Raw genomic sequence first — 22766 nt, forward strand, 5'->3', positions numbered from 1 at the left:
TTCAACTTTTTCATGAGAGATTATGTCATAATGATCTAATTGCTTCCATGTCGACTTTTGAAAGCAATTGACAACAATATAAGCAGTTTCAGAAATACTATAGTGGACAAATAATATTTCAGAAGCAATATAATATTGGTGAAAGAAATCAAATTTCTTTATTATGCACACACCAAACTAGCTAGTACTTGACATAGAGAATAAAAATTGGGCTCTACCTCTGTTATAGGTATTGCAAATTATATGGTGCAGTGCATGCCATTATTCTACTTAGACCTCCTGTGGAGGCCTAAGGCAGCAAGCACAACTAGGTACATAAATGCAAGAGATCCAAGCATGGACAGGACTATTGCAGCTGCCGCATGGTTACAAAATCGCCCGAACACGTTGCAGACCTTGTTCCATTGCACATGTGAATTCCCTTGGTACCCCATCAGACCAATTGCCGTGGCGGCTCCATTGCAGGAGAAGAGCAATGCCACCATTAACAGATCAAGGAGGATGATCACCAGCCCTAAGCTGCTCTTGGTGCCCCGATTTGCAAACGAAAGGACTAGGGAAAATGCCGCATATGCACATGCTATGGCATTTGCTACCACAAAGTACCTAACACATAGTCAACCTTGGTAAAATTAGTTACTAGAATTATACAATAATTACTTACCAATAATCTAGACTTACCAACAATAACTACTTACCAATAATCTAGAGTTACCGAATCAACTATGTGAGTTTACTGTAATTTGGAAGCCAAGATCTTCCAGGTCTTCATGTAGGAGATATGTGTTCTATTTTGATTTAAGAAATCCCTCGTTTATGATTTTGGCCTTAAGCTTCAATTTGTATTGTATCAAATCACATCTAGCTTTACTCACACCAATCTCTTATAGGGTTATGATTTCTCGGTCTTGGTAGATATCTCGCATCTCTCATAGTATGTTATGTTGTGAGACTATTAATGGTTCTCGAATTACAGTATGATAACATAACATGTTAAATTTCGTAAATAAAATTAAATAAAAAAAGCATGTTAAATGATGCAAAACAAAATAAACTGTATGTGTGGATATATCATCAAAGAAAACATTAGTAATTAGTTAGTGTTCAAATCATAGAGAGAGAGAGAGAGAGAGAGAGAGAGAGAGAGAGAGCTTACACAAAAGCAGATAAGTAATGCCACTTAGCAGTGGCTGGAAGATCAATAGGAGACAAGGTTGGGAGGATCTGCACTGACACAATTTCGGTTTGTTTACTCACCCCAAGAACTACAGCTGCAGTTGCAGTTAGCATGAAGGCCAAAATCCTCAGAATTGACTCACAAGTCCCTGTTTTTCTCTGGTTTGCTACCTTCCCTTCCTTCTGATCCACCCCATCCATCCCACTATTGCTCCCAATGTACTGGCTCTGGCTCTCCATGTCCCCAAAGTAACAAAGTACCAAAGTACCAACCCAACTCAGAGACAGAAAGAGAGAATAGGAGAGAAGTTAAAGGACTAGGAGTAGTTTGAAGCTTTAAATAGAAAGGCGCTCTTGTAGAGAGTGACTTTTTTGACAAATGGGTTAGGGTAGGGTCCTTATGGATTTAATTTCAATGAACAACTAGGGAATGGCAAGGGCCAACAAAGGAGGTGGATAAGTTGGAAGAAGACGCACTGACAGAGGAATAGGACTCTGTTGGTTATGTGCTCATGCTATGCCAAATTTTCATATTTTCGATATGTATGTATGTGATCAATTGGATATGCGGTCCCGGATTTATCTGCAGTCTCTCTAGACTCTATAGCTTGCCGGGTTTTCAAATGTGATTAGGACCAGCTGCCTCACAAGTTAAAGATAACTCTCAGACTCATGGATGGCCAGCTGGCAAGAAATGCATTATGTTATAATACGTGAATTAGTAATATTATGTGATGGTGTTCTCATACCACATAACATAATGTTTTCTCTTCGGTTAATTTTCCACAAGTATTGAACACACGCGTTTTAAAGATACATGTGATTTACAGATAATTGCAAGATTAGATTTAGAATTTGATTGTGATGAGTTAGTAGGTTTTTCCTAACTAGTTACATATATGTATATTATTTCCTTTAATCCAGTATCTATGCCCATGAGGGAACAAGTAACCAAACATTTTAAATTGTCATAATAATTTTCTTAAACCATTGTTTTTTATTGTAACAAAGAGCAGATCTCCACATATCTTTGGAAATTAAGTGCACGTTATGGCCTCCCTTGTCTCTTCTCTTGTGAACTGAAGATGTGTTATCCACACGTATTTCCAACATGGCTACAAGAAGATTGGCTTGATTGGCTTTCACACTACCAACACGGCTACAAGTAGCCCATAAAAAATCTTCTTCTTTCAATTATATTGACAAGGCCGCATGACCCGTACTTTGAAATAAAAATGAAAGAAGAAGAAATTTTATACTAAAATAAATAAATAATTAAAAGGTTTTTAAATTCTATTTAATTATATGTATTCTCTCTCTTTCGTCTCCCTCACCTTTCTCATATGTCATTCTCTCATTAAAAAGACTGACAAACACAAAAAGTTCGTAGAAAAAGTAGTTAAGAACAATTATCTTTATACTCGATATCCTGTGTTAAAATTCCCCTCCGGCTATCATTTATATAAATAATGAATGGCAGCGAAAACAGATCCTAAACCATGTTTTGTAACTTTTTTATTGGTTAAGAATGCGATCCAATCCAGGGACGATCACTTTCTTATCTACAATATTGTGCAGACGTGTCATTGTTTTCCCCCTCAGAACTATGAATAAATTGTTAGTCAACACATTAAGATAAGAATTTAATTTCCAGCATATAAATATTAGGAGGGATGATTTTTATAAGTTGGTACGAAACAGCCTTCAATGATTCAGAATCGCCTCAACTATAATATTATTATTATAACGCCAGCAGTGAGTCTTAAATCCTGGTAGTTGATTGAAATTCAATAACTTAACCTACTATACTTGTTTATTACAAAGTTATTATTATTATACTTTTTTTATTTATAAAAAAATTATTTTTGATATATAATATATTATGAGGGCTGACTACAATTATTATTATTATTAGAAAAATGCCATAAATTGCATTCATATTTCAAGGCTAAAGATCATCTGCCAGAAGAACTAATACTGCTCTCTATGCGGCAAAATCACAATAAAAAACCAAACCCTTTTGGACGGCGATTTGCATAGGCTTGCACATTTCATAGGCCTTTGAAAATTCAATATCAAATCAAACACAATATGAAGGCGTAAGATTTGATCTCGATCGAGGTGATAGGGACCCCATATAATGAAAAACACTTGTGTGAAATGTTTACTATTTCCGATTAATCACGGCATGTCATATCTAATAATTTTTTCACATGGCAGTTTGTGATTGGTTATGAATAGCAAACCAGTGCTAACTATCCACGTTTCATACAAGTTTTTCTATCTTGTCGGTCAGAATTTTCGACTGAAAGTGACAAATATTTAAAAAATGTTAATGTTATTAAATTGAATTAGAGAATACCTCATATAACAGCGCTGGTCAAAATTTTAGATAAGAAGTAAAAAAAATGTTTAAGGTACAACTCTACTTCAACAATGGAAAATCTAATAGAGATAATTGCTGCATATATAAAGCGCAGCATTATTAATTATTGTTGTATGACCAGAACGTTCATATATACTTAAATTCTGCAGAAACGTGCACGGTGAACTGACGAAATAAAACAGTCTACTTTAATATTTATCTGAGCTAATTATGAGGTTAATTATTTATCGACGGCTAGGTCGGCTAGGATTAATGAAGTATATAAACTTTAATTACTTTCTCCAACTAATAATGCATACAAACTTTAAATTGATTTCAAGTCAACTGTGAGAGAGAGACGTTGCATCTTCCAAACCCAATTTAGATTCCAAGATAGTAAATTTCAAACCATAAGGCTTTTCTTGCAGATGCAGTTTTAACCCCAAATATAAAATGAACATTTTTGTCTCCATTGTTTTCCAAGCTGATCCCCTGTGTGGATTTTTACAAGTACGCAAGAAGTTCCGGTGTGGTACCGGCCAAAGGCTCTCCAATGCTTAAGTCAACTAAGTAGTGGATTAGAGGTAATTTTGACAAAATAACAGTAGTGCTTTAGGTTAATTTACCTTTTCATTTTGGGAACATTGCCATTTAATAGACAAAAAGTATTGGGATGTTCGCACATTTCTTTGATATGAAACTTTTGCAAGTTGATGTGGTAGAGACACATGTTCCGAAATCGGCACGACAACTTCCACCTTCAATAAAGACCCTTCAGCAGGGTCATCAAGGTCGTATCCCAAATTAGTGTTTGGTCGAAGCAAGGTACAACAAACTTTTGGCGCTTCGGTAGAGGCCCTTCGGCATGATGTCATTAAATGAAACTCTGATTTCTACCTATAAATCTTCTTTTGGCGCTTGAAAAGTACACCTGTTTTTTTTTAAAGCTTGGAGGAGGACCACACCACAGCACAGATAACACCTTCCTCCCCCCATAGTAAATAAAGTAATGTTTTGGCAAAAAAAAAAAAAAAAAAGATAAATAAAGAAAATGAAGTTTACCAAGTAGAAGATTCTCCCAATCTTAATAAGAATTAAACCAACCGAAAGTCCTACGCGTATAATTTCAAGCATCCCTCTGAGACTTGATTTCCCCAAAAAGAAAAATTAGGTTTTCTAATTTTAACTTGAGTTCCCCTACATACCCCATGAGATGCTACACATACTTCATTGCATGCCACTAACCCAAAAAAAAAAAATCAGATGAACCATTTGGAAGGCAGAGAAAGTCAACTAAAAATTCCTCCCCTGAATTGAACCTATTAGTTTGCCTCTTATGTATTACTGATTGTTCATGACCACTCCCTAATATTGTCTTGTCAACCTTAATCTGCTACTTATAATTGCCACTTGTAGCTCAATATCGAGAGACGTTAAAAGTGATTAGTGATGGGATCAACTAAGAAGCCTGTCATTTACTTTAATTTTGCTGCAGTTTTCTAATTAGGAGCTTATTGATCGTGGCATCATTGATTTGTGTTGTGTTCATGTTAACTACCGGGCGATCAGAAGATTGGGAGGACGATACCTCTTACTACGGAATCTTTTTATCCAATTTTACTGCGTCGCCATCTTTCATGTGAGTTAAATTAATAATATATATATATATATATATATATATATACATGCAACTCCCTAACCCTAAGTATCGAGAACATGTCTTTAATTGATACATTATTGACAATATCGATACAAACCTGTTCTTTAACAAAAGCAAAAGTTCTACCAAGAGTTATGTGTATATCTAGATTAATTTGAAGGGTCTATTCTTTAGAGTGCTTTAGTATGAAGGTTTCTTATCATTAACGTTTGTTTACAATAGACAACACAAACCATTGTGCAAGATGAATTACAAAGTCTTCCTTTGCGCTTTAGATAACACTTTTGAAACTATTAGAAAGCACTCTCAAACTCAACCATTATTAGTCAAATGTTTCCTTTCTTTTCAATGCTTCTTAAGAATAATTTGTTTTGCAAAATATGTTTTTGCTAAGGGAGCTGTTGTTGCCAAAATTATAATGTGACAGTTGACACTGGGGCTGGTAGCCTCGGCCACTGGCAGCATTGGCTTTGTTGTATATAACTTACAAATGGGAAAAGATAACTTCAGCTGGTCGGAGTTCTGCAATGTTTACAACACCTTCTGCAACCATCTAGGATTCTCCGTCGGTGTCTCCATATTTGCCACCATTTTGCTCAGCTTTCTTCTCTGGACCTCCCTCTTTTCTTTTTACAGAAGAATCTCAAGGAAGAGCCCACCACCACAATTAACACAGGCAGAGGCATAGTTGAAATTTTTTTTTCCCGTAATTTTTGTATTGTGAATCTCACCTCTGCATGTAACTGTACATTATGGTGATGTCCATAAATGTGTTGTCTGAATAAAGGGTACCATTGTAATTTGCATCTCTCAAACAGTGTCTATGAAATTGAATAAATGGACAAAGTTAAGCTGATCCCGTTTCAGCTGCCAAGTGGGTTTATATGTGAGATGTGACTATATAAATATGGCTGAATTTGAGCCAATGATAATTAAGATGTCATAATTTTCATTAGACGCCAGACTCTAATGCAAAATAAGATTCTATTATTTGTAAATACGGCTAATTAGATATTGCGAGATGCTATGTTGTTAGTCCGTACACATTGATAAAGTGCTAAAATGTTGTATGTAATAATAGTCTAAAGCATAACATGTTAGACTGTCGAAGAAGAGAATATTATTTTCTAGAGAGAGATAACGATAAATATTATTAAGAAATCTTCTTTTGGCTTTTCGAAAGTATAACACCCCCCTTTTCCCACGAGCTACAAGCTGTCATGCTTTGATTTAAGTAACCAAGTAGCTGATGATCTTCCCACTTAAGAAACCAATATTTGAAAGTCACACACAGAAAATGTCAAACCATCCCATTGACACAGAGACTTTAGCACCCCAAAAAAAATCACGTCGAGTGCCCTGTTTTTAATTCGAATTAAATAAAGAGATATTTAGTGATATACCCATTTCTAGCACTAATATTATAAATAAACCCTACACAATTGAATTCCTATAAACAAACCCAAAAAAAACCCAAAAAATGATAGCTAGCCTTATTGAATTTAATATTGATTATTAAATTACTTTGATGCCCTATTGAGTGCTTTGGGTATTTTTATGAGATTTTGGGGTTGGGCTTGTTTTAAGAAATTGATGGCAGTTTTGTAATTTATAAGAAGTTAAAAGCTTTTTTGTTATGTTGTAAATGGGCTTTGGGTGTGTTTCTAAAGTCCATTTTATATAGGGTATTTTTATAATTTGGGCCCCCATATTGGGTATAATAGTGAATCTCCCTTAAATAAATTCATAGCCCATGAGGTGATAATAGAAAATTTCCATAGCATGAAACACATATAAATCATTCAGATAAACTCATCAGTCCGGCAGAGAATGTCTAAGTGTTCTGCATCTTATATATATATATATATATACATCAACGATATATAATCTGGCACTCAAACTCGATTTTAATCGGCCACTATATAATATTATAATGTAATTTTTATAATATATTATTCTCATTCAGAAATATGTGAGAATTATTTATATAATACGTGAATTTTGTGTGTCTTACTCAAAATTTTATAAAAAATATGCGTATTAGGCAATAGAAATACGTACGTACATGTACAATACGACTATTGTAAGTTTGCTTTTTAAAAAACGGGAGACGTATAAAGAACAAGAATGTATTATTAAAAAATACGTACGTACATATATACAGTAATACATATAAAAGACTATAGCCACTCATCTATACTATTTATTTAAATAAATAAAAATAAAAAAGTACAGCCGGCTGCCATACTATTTTTAGAAAAAAAAAATTACAAAAAATTAGAGTACAGCCGTTCGGCTATACTATTTAATTAAAAAAAGAGTATGGTATAGCCGTGCGGCTATACGTTTAAGAAAAATATAAAAAAAAAACCTGGGTACAGCCGCCCGTCTATACTATTTTTTAATTAAAAAAAGGGACCCATCGATTAGGCGCCACGTGTCAAAACAATGCTACTTTTTTTAACAACTTAAAAACATGGAGTATAGCCGTGCGGCTGTACCATTTTTACTGTTAACAAAAGCCCCTCTAGCCCTTAGGTGCCACGTGTCAAACAACATATGGCCGCCTGGCTATACGTATTTGTTTTTTAAAAAAAATAGTAGTATAGCCGTTACTTATTATTAATTTTTTAAAATACTTTATAGATATTAATTTGCTAGTTTCAACAAATCCAAAGTGGATTTTAATCGGCCATTATATAATATTATAATGTAATTTTTATAATATATTATTCTTATTCAGTAATATGTGATACTTATTTGTATAATACGTGAATTTTGTGTGTCTTCCTGAAAATTTTGTAAAAAATATGCGTATTACGCAATTAAAATACGTACGTACATGTACAATACAACCATTGTACGTTTGTTTTTTTAAAAACGGGTGACGTGTATAGAGCACGAATGTATTATTAAAAAATATGTAAGTACATATATATATAGTAATATATAAAAAAGACTATAGCCACTCATCTATACTATTTATTAAAGACAATTAAAAAAAAATTAAAGCCGGCCGGATACACTATTTTTCAAAACAAAATAGAAAAAATTTAGAGTATAGCCGTGCGGCTATACTATTTAATAAAAAACCGCACAGCGCATGCGTGTAAAATAGCTTAGCCAGGCGGCTATACTGTTTAAAAAAATATAAAAACCTGAGTACAGCCGTACGGCTATACTATGTTTTAAAAATTTTAAAAAAAACCATCGATTAGGCGCCACGTGTCAAAACAAGGCAACTTTTTGAAAAAAATTTAAAAACACGGGGTATAGCCGTGCGGCTGTACTATTGTTAAAAAAAACCCTCTAGCCATTAATTAGACGCCGCGTGTTAAAAAAAGTATAGCCGCCCAGCTATGCATATTTTTTTAAAAAAAAAAAATCGTAGTATAGCCGTCTGGCTGTACTTATTATTTTTTTTATAAGAAGACCCTCCTATTTGCATTGATTTGTACTTTATAGATATTAATTTGATAGTTTCAACAAATTCAAAGTGGATTTTAATCGGTCACTATATAATATTATAATGTAATTTTTATAATATATTATTCTTAGTAATATGTGAGAATTATTTGTATAATATGTGAATTTTGTGTGTCTTACTAAAAAATTTGTAAAAATTATGTGTATTAAGCAATAGAAATACGTACGTACATGTACAATACGACTACTATACGTTTTCTTTTAAAAGCATATAGCCGCGCGTCTTTACGAGGATCTTTATTTTTAATAAATTGTATAGCCGGCCGGCAATACTTTTTTGACACTGTGGGTGCCTAAGTTCCAGGCAGTAAAAAAATTTATATATATATATATTATATGTATGTATATATTTAATTTAAATTGTATAAATCGTATAACCTCTTGGCTATACGCACTTTTTTAATTTTTTTTAAAAATAGTATAGCCGCGCGGCTATACGCTATATCCTAGCATACACCCACCTTTACACACTACCATTGTAGGTACCATCATAATGGTAGATGTGAAACAAGAATAGGAAGAGTTTTGGAAGCAAGTACCTCTACCTTGGCACTTACAGCAGTAAGTTATCTCTGATCTCTTATCTCCATAACTGATTGTAACATTATGCAACATATTCAAAAACTAGCTGCAATATAAACTATCATAAACGAGAATTGAAAACTATAATGAAGAAAATTTGCACTTACTGAGCAATGTGTCTTTTTAATCTCATTTGAGGCACTCAAGAGGAAGCAGCTCGTGCCTATGACATTGCAGCAATTGAGTAGAGATGGATCAATGCTGTGACTAACTTTGACTTGAGTTCTTACATAAGATGGCTAAAGGCAAGAGCAGACGATCCAATAGCCACTCAAGAATCAGAGACAGTCGCAGAGCCTCAGAATATGTCATTCATGGCCAACAGAGGAGACTTTCTCACACACAAATCCTTTTGCCTTTGATTACTTGAACTTCCACCCCCACCCCACACCCCCCGTCCGACGAAAACAAGAAATCATCGGTAGCAGCATCCCTCTTAACACCGGTAGCAATTCATCGTCTCCCACCGCACTTGGCCTCGTCCTTCAATCATCAATATTCAGAGAGTTGGTTCCGAAGAACTCAAACTTCTCGGAGGATGAGAGTACTGACGGAGAAGAAACAAAGGACCAGCCACAGGTTGGTAGTGATGATGAGTTCGGTGGAATTTTCTATGATGGAATCGGCGACAACCCGTTTGCTTGCTCTTCCAATTCTGATGGAGATAACAACCCATGGAGCAGCATTTTGCTCAATCAACCAACAAAAGCAAATGCTTCAGACTCTCTATTTTTCTTTTCTCTGATGCATCATGGGAAACAGAACTTAGTCATATGGAAGAAATTTTGTTTCACTTTGTAAATAACAGAATTGGCGCATAAAAAAGGTACATGGCGTGATGAGATTGATGCTGCATATCGATGTAAATTAAATCATGTACAGCATTGCTTGCAAGTTGCATGTAAACAACTTAATAACATCAAGTTTATGGTTTTGGTAATGTGATGTTTACCAACCTTTTTGATTTTTCATAGTTTCATCTCACCTTAATATAGGCTGAGAGATTATTAACAAGAAAAAGAAAAAGTGTGAAAGTTTCCAAAGTTGCATATGAATGATTTCTGAATACATTATCGTGCACTTTTTCGATTCAGGTTCATCGTCCCAGATTCATTCAACTTAAATGCTGCAGTTTGCCTCCTTTACAGAGATGTACAATTGACAAGTAATACAGTGGTTCGTTCCCAATATGTAGCACAATTGTATTTTAGCCATTTGAACTCTGTTTTCTAGTTCATTTCTATTCCTTTCATTTCATGTGGTCAGATTCTACATCAAACACTCACATTCAATTTTTTTTAACCCCTGTGATGATATATTGTTGCCTAAGCTGAAAACCACAAACCAGCAGATCCCATCTTGGTTGAGAGCATCGCGAGGGACTTCCATATACACTCCAGCACAGGTAAGTATTTCTCGAGACATGTCATTTGAGGGTATCAATAAATTAAAAAGGAAGTTCACTTGAAAAAATAGATAAATGAAAAAGAAAGCAAAACACGACTTCCACAAGACACTTTCCTCAGTTGGATAGAAATCCACATATTATTTATTCTCTTTGATCCGGGGAACCCAGTGTTCATACTAGTTTGTAAGACAATAGCAGCTGCAAGTAAACCTTGAAAGAAAACATTTTCAGTTGGAACTTAGATGGTTCCCATGGAAGTCAGCCTAAAAGAACAATTGCAAAATAACAACCTCATAAAAGTAGCACACCCTAGAAGTTCTAGGAACATCATACAATTAGTGACAATTCTGTAAGTGATGAAATTACAGGTTGCAATTGGCAAATATTATGAACTTGATAAATAAATGGGCAAAGTACAAACTTAAAATGCAGTAAAGTTACGAGTAAACTGAATACCAGTTCCTGACCTCTGAATCATGTCCCTGACCGAATACATGTATTGCACTTCATTTCCTCTCAAGAACTTCAAAATTGCTTACTTTTATTTCTGAAGAGTTTTTGTTGTTTAGAAAGATAAAAGACTTTTAGGAAAGCCAATGCAATCAACCAGATCCCAGTCCACGGAACTGGTGGTTCCTTGAAACATACAAGGGACACCTCTACTTCTTGGGAGGCATGATAGACAAGAGAGTGGATGGCATGTATGTCGTGATCTGAGGACCTCAAGCAATACAAAGCCATCTCAAAATCTAAATGCGACAATGCAGAGACTGCTTTGTCCAGCCTGTACTTGAACAAGTTCCACCTTTGTATGAACTCAACATGTCAACTACTTTTAAGGAGCTTTCTTTCCCCACCATGTGCAGCTATGGATTCAAGAACATCCTATTATAAAAATTATAGTTTTCCTCTTTCCGTAAAGCCAAATACAAAAACCTTTATATTATAAATGACATATAAACAAATTGGAAAGTTATTAAGATACAATGAAACTGAAGAAAAACAAATTGATAGGTAAGTAAAAGTAAAATAAATTATAAGTAAGAAGGTGAGCTTGGTACGATGAAGCACGTCAAAGACGTTGTCCTAAAGCTTTTGTAGCCTCTCTACACATGCAGGTACTGACGGTCTACAAGACTCCAAGATACGACCCTAATACCCAAGCTCAAGATCCGCTATGAGCACGTTTACAGACGGATATGTTTTCAAGTCACATAACCATTGCCCAAAAATACTAATAGAAAGTAGAGAATATATATAAAAGTAGAAAAAGAGAGAATTAGATTGTGGTGGTGATTGTGGTATGTGATATTCTGATGGTATATCAAATGTGAAGGAGGAGTAGCCTTTTTATGGGCATTCAAAAATATGTAACCGTCACTACATTAAACTAGAAAATTAAGGGATTCAATATAGAAATAATACCTGAAAATTAAATATGTATAACCCCATAATAAATAAAATAAAACAGCCAAAAGAAATAAATAAATCAAAACGGTTAAATTTTTTAAATTTCAAAATTCCAACACATCCACAACACTTGTTATGCTGTAATTGAATGATGTCAAAAGAACATTTCTATGAGCAGCATCCTTCTGCACAAATGACAATGATGAAACCTTAGAGAACAGCCCAAATGGAGTCTGCCCAACCAATGATGAACCCAGGATTTTTTACAAGGGTGGGCTAAATTTTTTTTTGGACACCTATGTGATTCGGACTATAATCGGGTCCTCCAACAAAAAACCCACAAGCTCAAGATGATCAAACCACCTATTCAACATCAGTTCATAACATCTTCACTACATAAAACCACCAGCAATGTGTAGATAGAGAAACGCATGAAAAAAGAAGAAGAGAGAAATGGAGACTTAATAAAACAACAGAGAAATAAACAGAGAAAGACAAAAGGAAAGAAAGAGAAAGAAGAAAAATGGCGGAGAGAAAGAAGAAGAACAAGAAAAGAGAGAGAAGAAAGAAAAAGAAAAGAGAAAGGAGAGAGAAAAGAACAGGCGAAAGGATTAAAGAAGAAAGAGAAAACAGAGAGAGAGAGAGAAATTTTGGGCTAAATTTTGATTTCCAAAATTTCTCTCTATCTAAATTTGGCTTACAAATTAAGCCTACTCGAAAAAATAGGACTGTACTGGAGCCCACTCTAGCCCTAACGTAGGTCTGCCCTTGTGCCCAACACTCCATGTGTAATCCACCAATGTAGTATTGTGCCTAGCGCTCAACAGCATATGGGTTGGTGACACTCCCACATGCTCTGTAAAATTGAACCAACAAGCGGTCGCTCAAGCTCCCTTGCGTGTGTAAACACATGACGCCCGTTACAGCTATAATCACTCACAGTCTCTGTGTTCTTCGTCCTGACTGCAATGACAATGTCTTTAAAAGCAACAGATTGGTGATACCTATTAAGCAACAAAATCATGCTGTAGTCCAAATCAAACACATAAACGGGAAGAACCCAAAGTCATTACATATTTATTGATGGTGACTTTTAGTTATAAAAAATTGTTTATGACATTAAGTAATATTTTCGTATTAGATTATGTGAGGCTTCAATTTAAGTTTCGCACAGGGCCCTCAAAATCTCAGAGACGGCCCTGCAAGAGGTCTGTGATTTACTTTTGCTTCAGTTTGCTTCTTAGGAGCTTATTGATCGCGGCATCAGTGGTTGGTGTTGTGTTCATGTTAATTAGCAAACAATCTGAGGACTGGTACTATGAAAAAGGGAATTACTATGCAACCATTTCCTTCAAATTAACTCAATCACCCGCCTTCATGTGAGTTTCGTGCACCTACCCTTAATTATGTACGTTCTTCTCAATTTCTTTTTTCAGATTCTATTTTTGGGCTAGGCAATGGACACTGCTATAAGGCCGTGAGACCTATTACAAAATTTTGTTTTGGTTTATTTAAAAAAAATATAATTTTGTTTTTAATTTGGCAAGAGTGTAGCCCAGATACAATGTCAGCTCAAACCAAATACAAGGCCCAATCAAAATTTCGTTTTTTTTTCCTTCTTTAGTTCAAAATTTTGTTTTGTTTGGTCAACAAATTATTCATATTAGCTCGTACCGACTATAACTCGCTAAATTAAGAGCTAGTAAAATTATTGTTTTAGTCTTTTTAGTCAAAATTTAACTTAAAAATAAATCGCATAATTATTCGACTCTCAACATTTAAAGATTGTGTAATAAAATAATTATTCGTTGAAGAATACACAAAGTTCCACATCGAAAATTTAACAACACACAAAGTCCCATATAATAAATAAATACACTCCTAATAATATCGAGATCTTTTATATAAAACCTCACACTTTCACAATCCCTAAATGTATGATCGAATCCATGTACTCTGTGATCCAATTGAATAAATTTTTTTCCCATAATAAATTATTTCTATGCTTATGCCTGTCAAACGTTGGGCTCGAAGAAAACAAACAGGCAACCCGTTTCTCTCTGGCAACAAATGGTTGTTGACCAAAATGAATCGAAAAGTCAACTTCATACGCAACAAATTTTACATCCTTATCTAGGAAAACATAAAATTCAAGCAATTGAACTTTTTTTTTTAGTAAACAAGATTTTGTTTAGTGAGAGGATTTGATATAGTGACAACGATATATTTTGTTATTAATTTATTTTATACCTTAAATTAACTTGTTCAAGGACGAAGTCATCAGAAATCATTTTCTGGAGAGGCTAGGGATTTGAATACAAAGGTATGGAATTGGAACATCATTTTAATTATATATACATTCAAATAAGTTTAATTTGATTTCAAAACCCAAATTTCAATCCAATAAAACCCTGCAGATACTATGTTGCAGGGGTTTATGCTACCATTACTACGTTTACATCATTTTTAGTCATCTTAGCTCCAGCTTCCTCAGCAATCTTGGTCCTTTTTGCGCTTTTTGATGTGGTTAGCTTTCTCTCTCACACAAACTCCTTTTGTATAATTTTCTAATATAAAAATAGATATGTTGGGAGACTTATTTGAAAAAAAATTCAATCAATGGTCAACTTAACCGATTCAGATTGACAGTTTGACAATGCAATATTTCCGCATACGTTGTGTGTGACAGTTGATATTAGGGATCATAGCCTCAGCCATATCTTGCGAAGGAGCAACGATGACTTTAGCTGGTCGGATTTCTGCTATGTTTACAGCAGCTTCTGTCGACATCTTGGAGTCTCCTTCGGGGTCTCCATATTTGCCTCCATTTTGCTCATCTTGCTTCTCTGGACCTCCATCATTTCCCTTTACAAGAGGATCTCCAAACAGACCTATTCTCGTAATGCTAGTGCTTGTGCTGGCCCACCTCCAGAATCACCAGCTGCACCACATACATATAACTAGAATCCTTTTGCTGTAAATATATGTGGCTGTGTGTTGGGAATTTGATGTCTACATGTAAATTTGTTTGCCCACTTGAGGTATGGTAATCTCATATTCTAATGTGAGTTATTTGTGATAAAAATATATTTGGTATTTTGGAATTCACGAAGCTTTATATCGTTTTTCTTTTTAAATTCTAAAAAAATTGTTCATGAGATTTGAACTCATAATCTTTTATGATAAAAATGGACTATAATTTCTGCTATACGAACCGTCATCGATCGGCAAATTCACAAGGTATCATCTAGGTTGAGTTGAACAAGGCCCCTATAGATATTTAGTGATAGCAGAGGTGACCCAAGTGATGGTTACGTAAGTCGTAATAATATATAGGCACCCCATTTGGGTCCAACTAATGGGATAAGCTCTATATGTTTATATTTCACAATGACGTGTACGTCCAGTAGATGAAAATTAATTTTATATAATCATTTCATTATCCTCTACTGTAGTGAAATCTCTTGAAAGTTCTGTTGACAACGAAGTCTGCACTGCAATGCAAAAGAAAAGATTGAACCGAAGTAGCTAAAGCTTAATTTCTTGGAGGCTACTCATTTGAATTTGAATGGTAGATGATATAATGCAAAAGAAAGTTGGCCACTTTCGTGACAGATATGCATTGCACACATAATATTATTTTTTTCTCCAATCATTTGCGTTTGATAAAAGACCCTAAAGAAAAAGAAAAAGACACTTGCACTTTCTTTTGTTTTAAATGAGCCCATTGTATTATTGTATACTGCTTGATTGATTAGAAAGGGGAAAAGAAACAAAAGAAGAATTTGCTTTCATGCATATATAGTCATCTGCTACAATCTAGGTGAGGAAAAAAAGGGAAAAAACTTCCCCGTTGCCGTTATAAGTAGGAACTTCTACATTCATGTCAATAACAGTACGATATATGTGTGTTGAAGTTTTTCTTTTTGTGTTTTTATGAATTATTTTTGTACATGTGTCAAACCGTGATTTGAAAGAAGAATGAGAATCTCCTATCAGGAAATGAGGCAATCAGTATTCGAATAACTTAAAAAAAAATAGGAAGAAGGAAATTAGTGATAAGTGTTCTAGAGATTGAACAGCCACACGCAAATTGTATTTTGATGTGACTTTTAACTACAAATTAAACGAGGGAATATATATTTAAAGTAATTTCAACCAAACTTTTGAATTCACAAAACAGCTTTTATTAAATGATCAGAATTACTGCTCTCTGTTTTATAATTGTCTAGAATTTGTACACGGAAGCTATCAACTTTGTCTGGCTTATATTATAATCTACTCATTTTTATTGGTGACATTTAGAAGAGAAAAAGAAAACCAGGAAGTCTATGGTGTATAAGATAATGATCAAAGGTTTCATACTCAACCAACAAAACACTTTTCAAATAAATTCACTTGCGTGCAGGAAACTCCAACTATATTTGTATTTAGACCATTTAGTGTTCACCAAACATAATATATATATATATATATAACATACTCATTGTGCACCTTTCCCTCCACCATTTACTACTACAGCTACACCTAGACTTCTGCTTCGCTTAACCAAACTTAACTGAGCCCATACCAGCTTCCATGGGATCTACAGATAAGCCGGCTGACCTGGAAACCGCCAAGGAAGTCCCGCCACCACCAAAAGGGGCGGCCTACGGGTCTACTCCTCCTCCCCCTAAACACGATTACTTCTTTGCAGTTGATGTGGCTCTCAGGTTCTTAGTGTTTGCAGCATCACTTACAAGTGTGTTGGTCATTGTCATTAGCAAGCAAACAGTTCACCTCGGTCCTAGAATATCGGTGGCCAAGTTTAATCACTCTCCGGCCTTCATGTGAGTAATTTACATGCACCCAAAATGCTTTTTCAAGCTTTTGTTAGCATATATTTAGATGCATGGTTACAGCTTGCTCAACACAAACATGCACATATTATGTTTGATTGTTCATCTTGCAGACAGAACACTCTTGGTGCCTCTAATTAGTTCTGTTTTCAAAAGCTCAACAATTATTTCTCTCCATGAGAATCCTAAATGAAATTTCTTGATGGACAAGGAATAACCAAAATTCTCTTCATGTTATTCTTCTTTCCAAAAAATTTAATATTTAAAAAAAAAAAAAAAAAAACTAAAATTGCACTCTAAACTCTTAGACATGTTCTAGTTTCTCTACAATTCTTAAGAGTCTTACCCTTTATGCTTGAAATCAGCTTTTCATCTATCTACTTGTATCAATCATTTTAGGTGAGATTGCTTGTATAGGAAGTACTTCTGCTCATAAGTACTTTTATTAGAATTAAAACGTCAATTTTTTTTTATGCTTTCTGAAAAAGCACAGTGCTTCTTCAGAAAACACTTATAACCCACAAGCACTTTGAAATTATTATAATATATGTACAGAACAAATGATCAAATAGTAAATTCAGTTTTATTTTTCTTCTTGTGTTGTGTTTTTTCCCCTAGCTATATAGGAACATGTATATGCGTATAGACTAGGATGCTTTCCTACCAAAAAATTAGGTAAATCTCCAACCACCAGCCACCTGTTACAGTTGAATCAGAAAGATTACCTGCTGAAGATTAAGCAATGTTTTAGTTTTTAATCACTCTAATCTTTGCTTTTCCTTCCTTTAACATGGAATCTATCTATCTAATCTTCTCTTTTGGGAGTAGTGGGATTCTCTTTTTATAAAAATGGAGATGGCATCAAGCTTAGAAACCTATGCATGTCATCCACTCACCCACAAGAGGATTTTCTAATAATCTTAGTAATAGGATGGGCCCACAATTAAAGATATTCCTCTTACCAAATTGGGGCATCTAATTTCTTAAATTAGTGGTTTCCACAAGGAGAAAATATTGTATACGATTTGTATATCTCACCATAATTAAATATTTGACCAGAAATGAGGATTGAATTGTGAAAGAGAGGTTGTATATAAAATATCTCCCACTAGAGAGATGTCTGTGATGGCTGATGACAAGGTGGCTTGCCCCCAGAAAACATGATACAAAGGAAAAGGACATGTTAAACAAACAAAAAAGTCCTAAACCACCACAATAGTTAATAATATGCAAGGGTAGGTTGCTCACAAATAGAATAAGGATATCAGATCACAACAGCTTTTATCTTGGTTTGATGTATCTTCTTGTTTCAGATACTTTGTGGCGGCACTATCAGTTGCAGGCCTCTACGCCATTCTTACTACGCTAGCATCCCTTTCAGTCATCTGGAAGCCAATCCTCTCAACAAAGTTCTTGCTTCATTTTGTATTTTTGGATGTGGTAAGTTCTAATCTGTTTTCTTATACGTACCAACAGCATAAACAATTCACATAATATGCTGGCACTTACATTTCAAGCTCGTTTGTAGTGTAATCCAAGCGGCTAAAATTTGTTCCTTTCATTCTTGTTATGGTAAAACAAAAGATTGACAAACTATGCATGTGCAATGCTTATGATGCAGCTAGTATTGGGTCTGGTAGCCTCGGCCACTGGCACAGCCGGGGGTGTTGCATATATCGGATACAAGGGCAATGAACATACGCAGTGGCAGAAAGTGTGCTCTACTTTTGATAAGTTCTGTCAACACGTTGTAGGCGCTCTGGCTACCTCATTGTTTGCCTCAGTTTTGCTTGTCCTTCTGGTCTGGCTCTCCACTTTCACTCTCCACCGAAAAATTCCCAAATAGAGTTTGAGCAGATGGCCATACATATATTAGAATCCTACCCACATCCCATCAGATATTTGTGCGTGTATGTGTTGTGTGTTTCATATTGAATCTTAGTGTTTGTGGATTTGTGTATATTTATAGGTTTGCTTCTTGTGTAAATGTTTTCTATTTGTACGGTATATCTATCTTGTCTCTGATGTGTCTTGTATGATATATGTAAGCCTCATGGATGAATCTTAGTGTGTGGATTTCTGTACATTTGCAGGTTGTTTTGAATTTTAACTGTCATCTACTTGTAGTTTTGTACGGTATTGATTTGTCTTGAATTATTTGTAAGTCAGGACTCATGTCCTGGTCATGGGTTTTCTAAGTGCAATTGAATGAGAATTAGTTGCTGTTGCAATTGCAAATCTGTTTCCTCCTGTGTTTTGGTTCATATGTTAACCTACCTCACAAAATTACAAAGGAATTGCTATGTGATTTCCATCTTCTTTAATGTGGAAAGAAAGCCAATACAAGGAAAAGCAAAAAAATATGAACTGCATTTGATATGGTATATCAGGAAGGAAACCCAAATGACCAAGACCAACTAAAGTTCAGTTGCAAAATGAAAAGCACATGAATGTAGACTGCCTATGTAGAAGTATATGAGCTTTACTTGAAGTTTCAGCTCATTCTTTTTCATAGCTTGCCTAGAAAGAAGATTAAGTACACCACGTCGATACGCATTTTGCACTGTAGGAACAAAATAAATGAAAAGTATATCTAGTACCCAACCTGACTAATTACAGGTTGCAACTTGCAAGACATTAAAATCTAACAAGTGATTACATTATGGGCTTAAATAAACAATTTGATGATATGAATTATGATGATGTAATTGAAGAATCAGTAAAGCATCTTACAGCAATGATCATAATTACTTGCTTGTCACTCATACAGAATACAGTTGGTGTCCTGATAAGAAACTGCATACCTTAAAGCAGACTATAGTACAAAACTGGTTGAACCAATTGAGGAAGTGAATGTACAAACTTGTTACCATAGCCCAACTTCTTAGAAAATTGTCTGTTCCCCTAATTCCTGTCCAGCCATCCCCTCCCTCAGCACAGTCTCAAAGAATTCTTCCAATGTGTCTTTACCATAGCCTGGTGTTTTCTCAGCATTATATTCTCCAGTCTCAGGATCCAAAACCAACATACTCTCAGCTGCATAATACCTCCCAATCTTCCCAAATTCAGCAGTATCTTCCATCGAAGGAAAGATCTTTACGAGGAAATCGAGAACCCCGATAGCGAAGTCCATTATTTCGATGGGCACTTTCAAGAACTTGGGTTCCCTCCCCACAAGTCTAAACAGCAACTCCCCCTGCTCCAATGGTGTCAAGGCCTTCCCGGGTCCGCCAATAGGCAAAACCTGGTTAATTTTGTTTTCACTCAACGCACAATCCGAAATAAACGAAGCCAAATCCGCCTCGCTAATTGGCTTGCAAGCACACAACTTTCCATCTCCAAACATCACATAAGGCTTTCCATCTTTCACCAACTCAACCTGGCCACCCAAGCTCTTAAAGAATGCAGTTGGCCTCACAATACTATAAGTGAACGCATTGTCCTCTTCAGCTTCTCTGATCAACTCGGACTCGAATTTCAGCTTTGCACGCTGGAACTCAAGAAGGGGCTTCTGCACACAAATTGCAGAAAGCAATACAAAATGTGAAGCCCCACGTCTCCTACCGGCAACAAGACTATTCTTTGTTGCCTCATAGTCTATCTTCCAAGAGTCCTTTACACCACCAGAACGGCTAGCAAGGCATGAAACAACAACATCAATTGAAACCCCAAAGTTTTCCAAAGATTTCTCCAAAGTATCCAAATGGGTAACATCTGAAAAGCACACATTGGCTCCTTTCAACTGATTCAAAGTCTCATCCTTGCTAACCTTACCTCTAATTCCACTCTTCTCCCTAGCAACGGCTATAACATTGAACTCTCTATTAACTAACTCCTTAACCACAAATTTTCCAATGTACCCAGTCGCACCCACCACCAAAATGTTGATATCTTTTGGGTTTTTGCCTCTGAATGAAGGTGGAGAGGCGGTTTCAGCAGTTGGCGTCGCTGAAGCTGAAATGGGTTTTGTTCTTTCTTTGCTAAACTTGAAAATTTCAGGTAAGTTTAAAGTAGAAGATGGGGAACCATAAGGAACAGAGCTTACCTTAGCTTGGTTGGTGAACTGGGAAGAGAAACGTGTTAAGAAGCTTTGGTTCTTTGCTGAATGAAGACTGAATAGAATGGAGGAGAAGCACAGTGACATTTTTTTTTTTCCCCTTCGCTTGTTCAATTTCCGGAAAGTTGATCAGCGAGGAGAAGCTTGTGGTTTCAGTTCAGTGGAATTCATGGTCGTTTTGGAGCTGATACTCTATCTGAGAGTAGGATCCAAATGATAGGTGGATATAAATGATGACGTGTAAATCTACAGTTTCTATTTCTAAAAAATAATAATAATAATTGAAATTATTTCCCAAAACTTAAAACTCATAAACATAAAATATAGCAATAGGGTGTTAGTTGGATTCGTCCAGACTTTTGGTGTATCTGTGTGTATGAGTTTTCCCCTCTCTTTCTAATTTTGGCACAAAAATAAAAAATAAAAAATAAACATAAAATAAAATAAATAGTGATTCAAATCTCATGAACAATAGTTGCTAAATAAAATAAAAATTCGAAATTAAGTTAGCATAAATCCAAATAAAAAAGCCGAAATATTTTGATCTACAAAACTATACAAGGGGAGAGAGCATAGATGTAAGAGTGTCATTTTAAGCTCATTCTATTCATATTTTTGTGTTAATAATTTTATACATAAATATACACATCAAGATGCTAATTTCTGGGTTTGGACTATAAGATTACCATTTTTCAGCTGGTAAGACATGCTAATCAATGTGTTTTTTTTTTTTGGTCGAACATGCTAATCAATGTTGGTAGAATTAATTAAGTTGGAGATGTAGAAGTTTTGACCATTACTCCAAGCCTCTTTTTATGCAGAAGTGCAAGCCAACCAAGTTATGCAGCTGATTGAGGCTCTTTCTCTGGTTTGGGAGGTATATATCTACATCCTTATGACCAATTCCTAGGGTGTGCATACTAAAAGAGCAATATTTTCCAAATTTCTCTTTCAAAACTCAGTTGGGTCATCGCCAAGGAGAAGGTAAAATTGGGTACGATATATGCCAACTCAATCCATATGGAATGCTGAGCATTCACACACACATACCTTTTTTTTGGATTCACACACACATAGGCAAAGTTAAGGAAGCAGAGTTTTGGAAGTCAACTAGAACTTTCAAGACGAACACTTTTTGAGGACTAAGTCTTGTTGTTAGTCAACCAAGGAAGTTTCTCTGGCCAAAGAAAATCCAAGGAAATTTCATACTTGGGACAATTTCTTCTTGGCCACATTTCTTACCACAAAAAAAAAATAATAATAAATAAAATAATAAATCCCAATCATTTCTCTGGGGGGAAAAAAACACAAGAAGGCCAAGCCACCAAAAGAAAAATCCCTTAGCTAAATATTGTGATTTGTGAAGGTGGATCATAAGGAAATGAACTTGGAAGAATGCACATGAAAGCAGAAACAAGTACCATAAAATTAGAGAGAGCAAAACAAGATCTAATTTATTATGAATTTATAAATTGCCTCCGAGTCTTATTACAACTGGAAAAGATCATGTTTCCAAGACCTTGTCACAAGCACATATTACATCTGATTTACATCAGATTGAACCAATATAACTATGAAACCAACCATGATTATTAGCAGCACCTCTATGCAGGAAAAAGGAGAAAAATTACTGAGAGGTCAAGACTCAACAGCAGCGATACACGGCAACAACCCGGCCACGCCGCGGTGGTGGAGAGAAAACTGTCATAATGACAAGAGCTACGACAATCACCACCAGAACTGTTGCGAGACTAATACCACCATCATCATCTTCAGAACAGCAA

At 35.2% G+C, this 22766-nt stretch overlaps 3 protein-coding genes and 2 pseudogenes across 3 annotated transcripts; 3 read left to right on the top strand and 2 right to left on the bottom strand.

The window, feature by feature from the left end:
• Positions 1-114: 114 nt before the first annotated feature.
• On the bottom strand, positions 115-1728 carry LOC117614464 (CASP-like protein 1E1). Its single transcript, XM_034343282.1, has 2 exons — positions 1157-1728; positions 115-606 (listed from the first exon to the last, which is right to left on the bottom strand). The coding sequence occupies exons 1-2, from the start codon at positions 1414-1416 to the stop codon at positions 267-269; spliced, it is 600 nt and encodes a 199-aa protein (XP_034199173.1). The 5' UTR covers positions 1417-1728; the 3' UTR covers positions 115-266.
• A 5949-nt stretch (positions 1729-7677) lies between these two features.
• Positions 7678-11858, top strand: LOC117613817 (annotated as a pseudogene).
• Positions 11859-12997: 1139 nt separating this feature from the next.
• LOC117613827 lies at positions 12998-15051 on the top strand (annotated as a pseudogene).
• Positions 15052-16473: 1422 nt separating this feature from the next.
• Positions 16474-19163, top strand: LOC117632568 (CASP-like protein 1D1). Its single transcript, XM_034366097.1, has 3 exons — positions 16474-16916; positions 18239-18365; positions 18547-19163. Exons 1-3 carry the CDS (start codon positions 16666-16668, stop codon positions 18769-18771), a joined length of 603 nt encoding a protein of 200 aa, XP_034221988.1. The 5' UTR covers positions 16474-16665; the 3' UTR covers positions 18772-19163.
• A 430-nt stretch (positions 19164-19593) lies between these two features.
• LOC117632562 (divinyl chlorophyllide a 8-vinyl-reductase, chloroplastic) lies at positions 19594-21231 on the bottom strand. The gene has a single exon (XM_034366084.1). It carries the CDS (start codon positions 21067-21069, stop codon positions 19810-19812), a length of 1260 nt encoding a protein of 419 aa, XP_034221975.1. The 5' UTR covers positions 21070-21231; the 3' UTR covers positions 19594-19809.
• Between the last annotated feature and the right edge of the window lie 1535 nt (positions 21232-22766).

This window comes from Prunus dulcis, chromosome 1 (genome assembly GCF_902201215.1).
Source record: "Prunus dulcis chromosome 1, ALMONDv2, whole genome shotgun sequence".
Taxonomy (NCBI): domain Eukaryota; kingdom Viridiplantae; phylum Streptophyta; class Magnoliopsida; order Rosales; family Rosaceae; genus Prunus; species Prunus dulcis.

Bases quoted from the DNA above. Each gene is read 5' to 3' on its own strand.
- LOC117614464 (XM_034343282.1), bottom strand. From the start codon at position 1,416: ATGGAGAGCCAGAGCCAGTACATTGGGAGCAATAGTGGGATGGATGGG. The intron at 607-1,156 runs GTAAGCTCTCTC...ACTATGTGTTAG, and splicing joins CATTACTTATCTGCTTTTGT to GTACTTTGTGGTAGCAAATG.
- LOC117632568 (XM_034366097.1), top strand. From the start codon at position 16,666: ATGGGATCTACAGATAAGCCGGCTGACCTGGAAACCGCCAAGGAAGTC. The intron at 16,917-18,238 runs GTGAGTAATTTA...TTCTTGTTTCAG, and splicing joins AATCACTCTCCGGCCTTCAT to ATACTTTGTGGCGGCACTAT. The intron at 18,366-18,546 runs GTAAGTTCTAAT...CTTATGATGCAG, and splicing joins ATTTTGTATTTTTGGATGTG to CTAGTATTGGGTCTGGTAGC.
- LOC117632562 (XM_034366084.1), bottom strand. From the start codon at position 21,069: ATGTCACTGTGCTTCTCCTCCATTCTATTCAGTCTTCATTCAGCAAAG.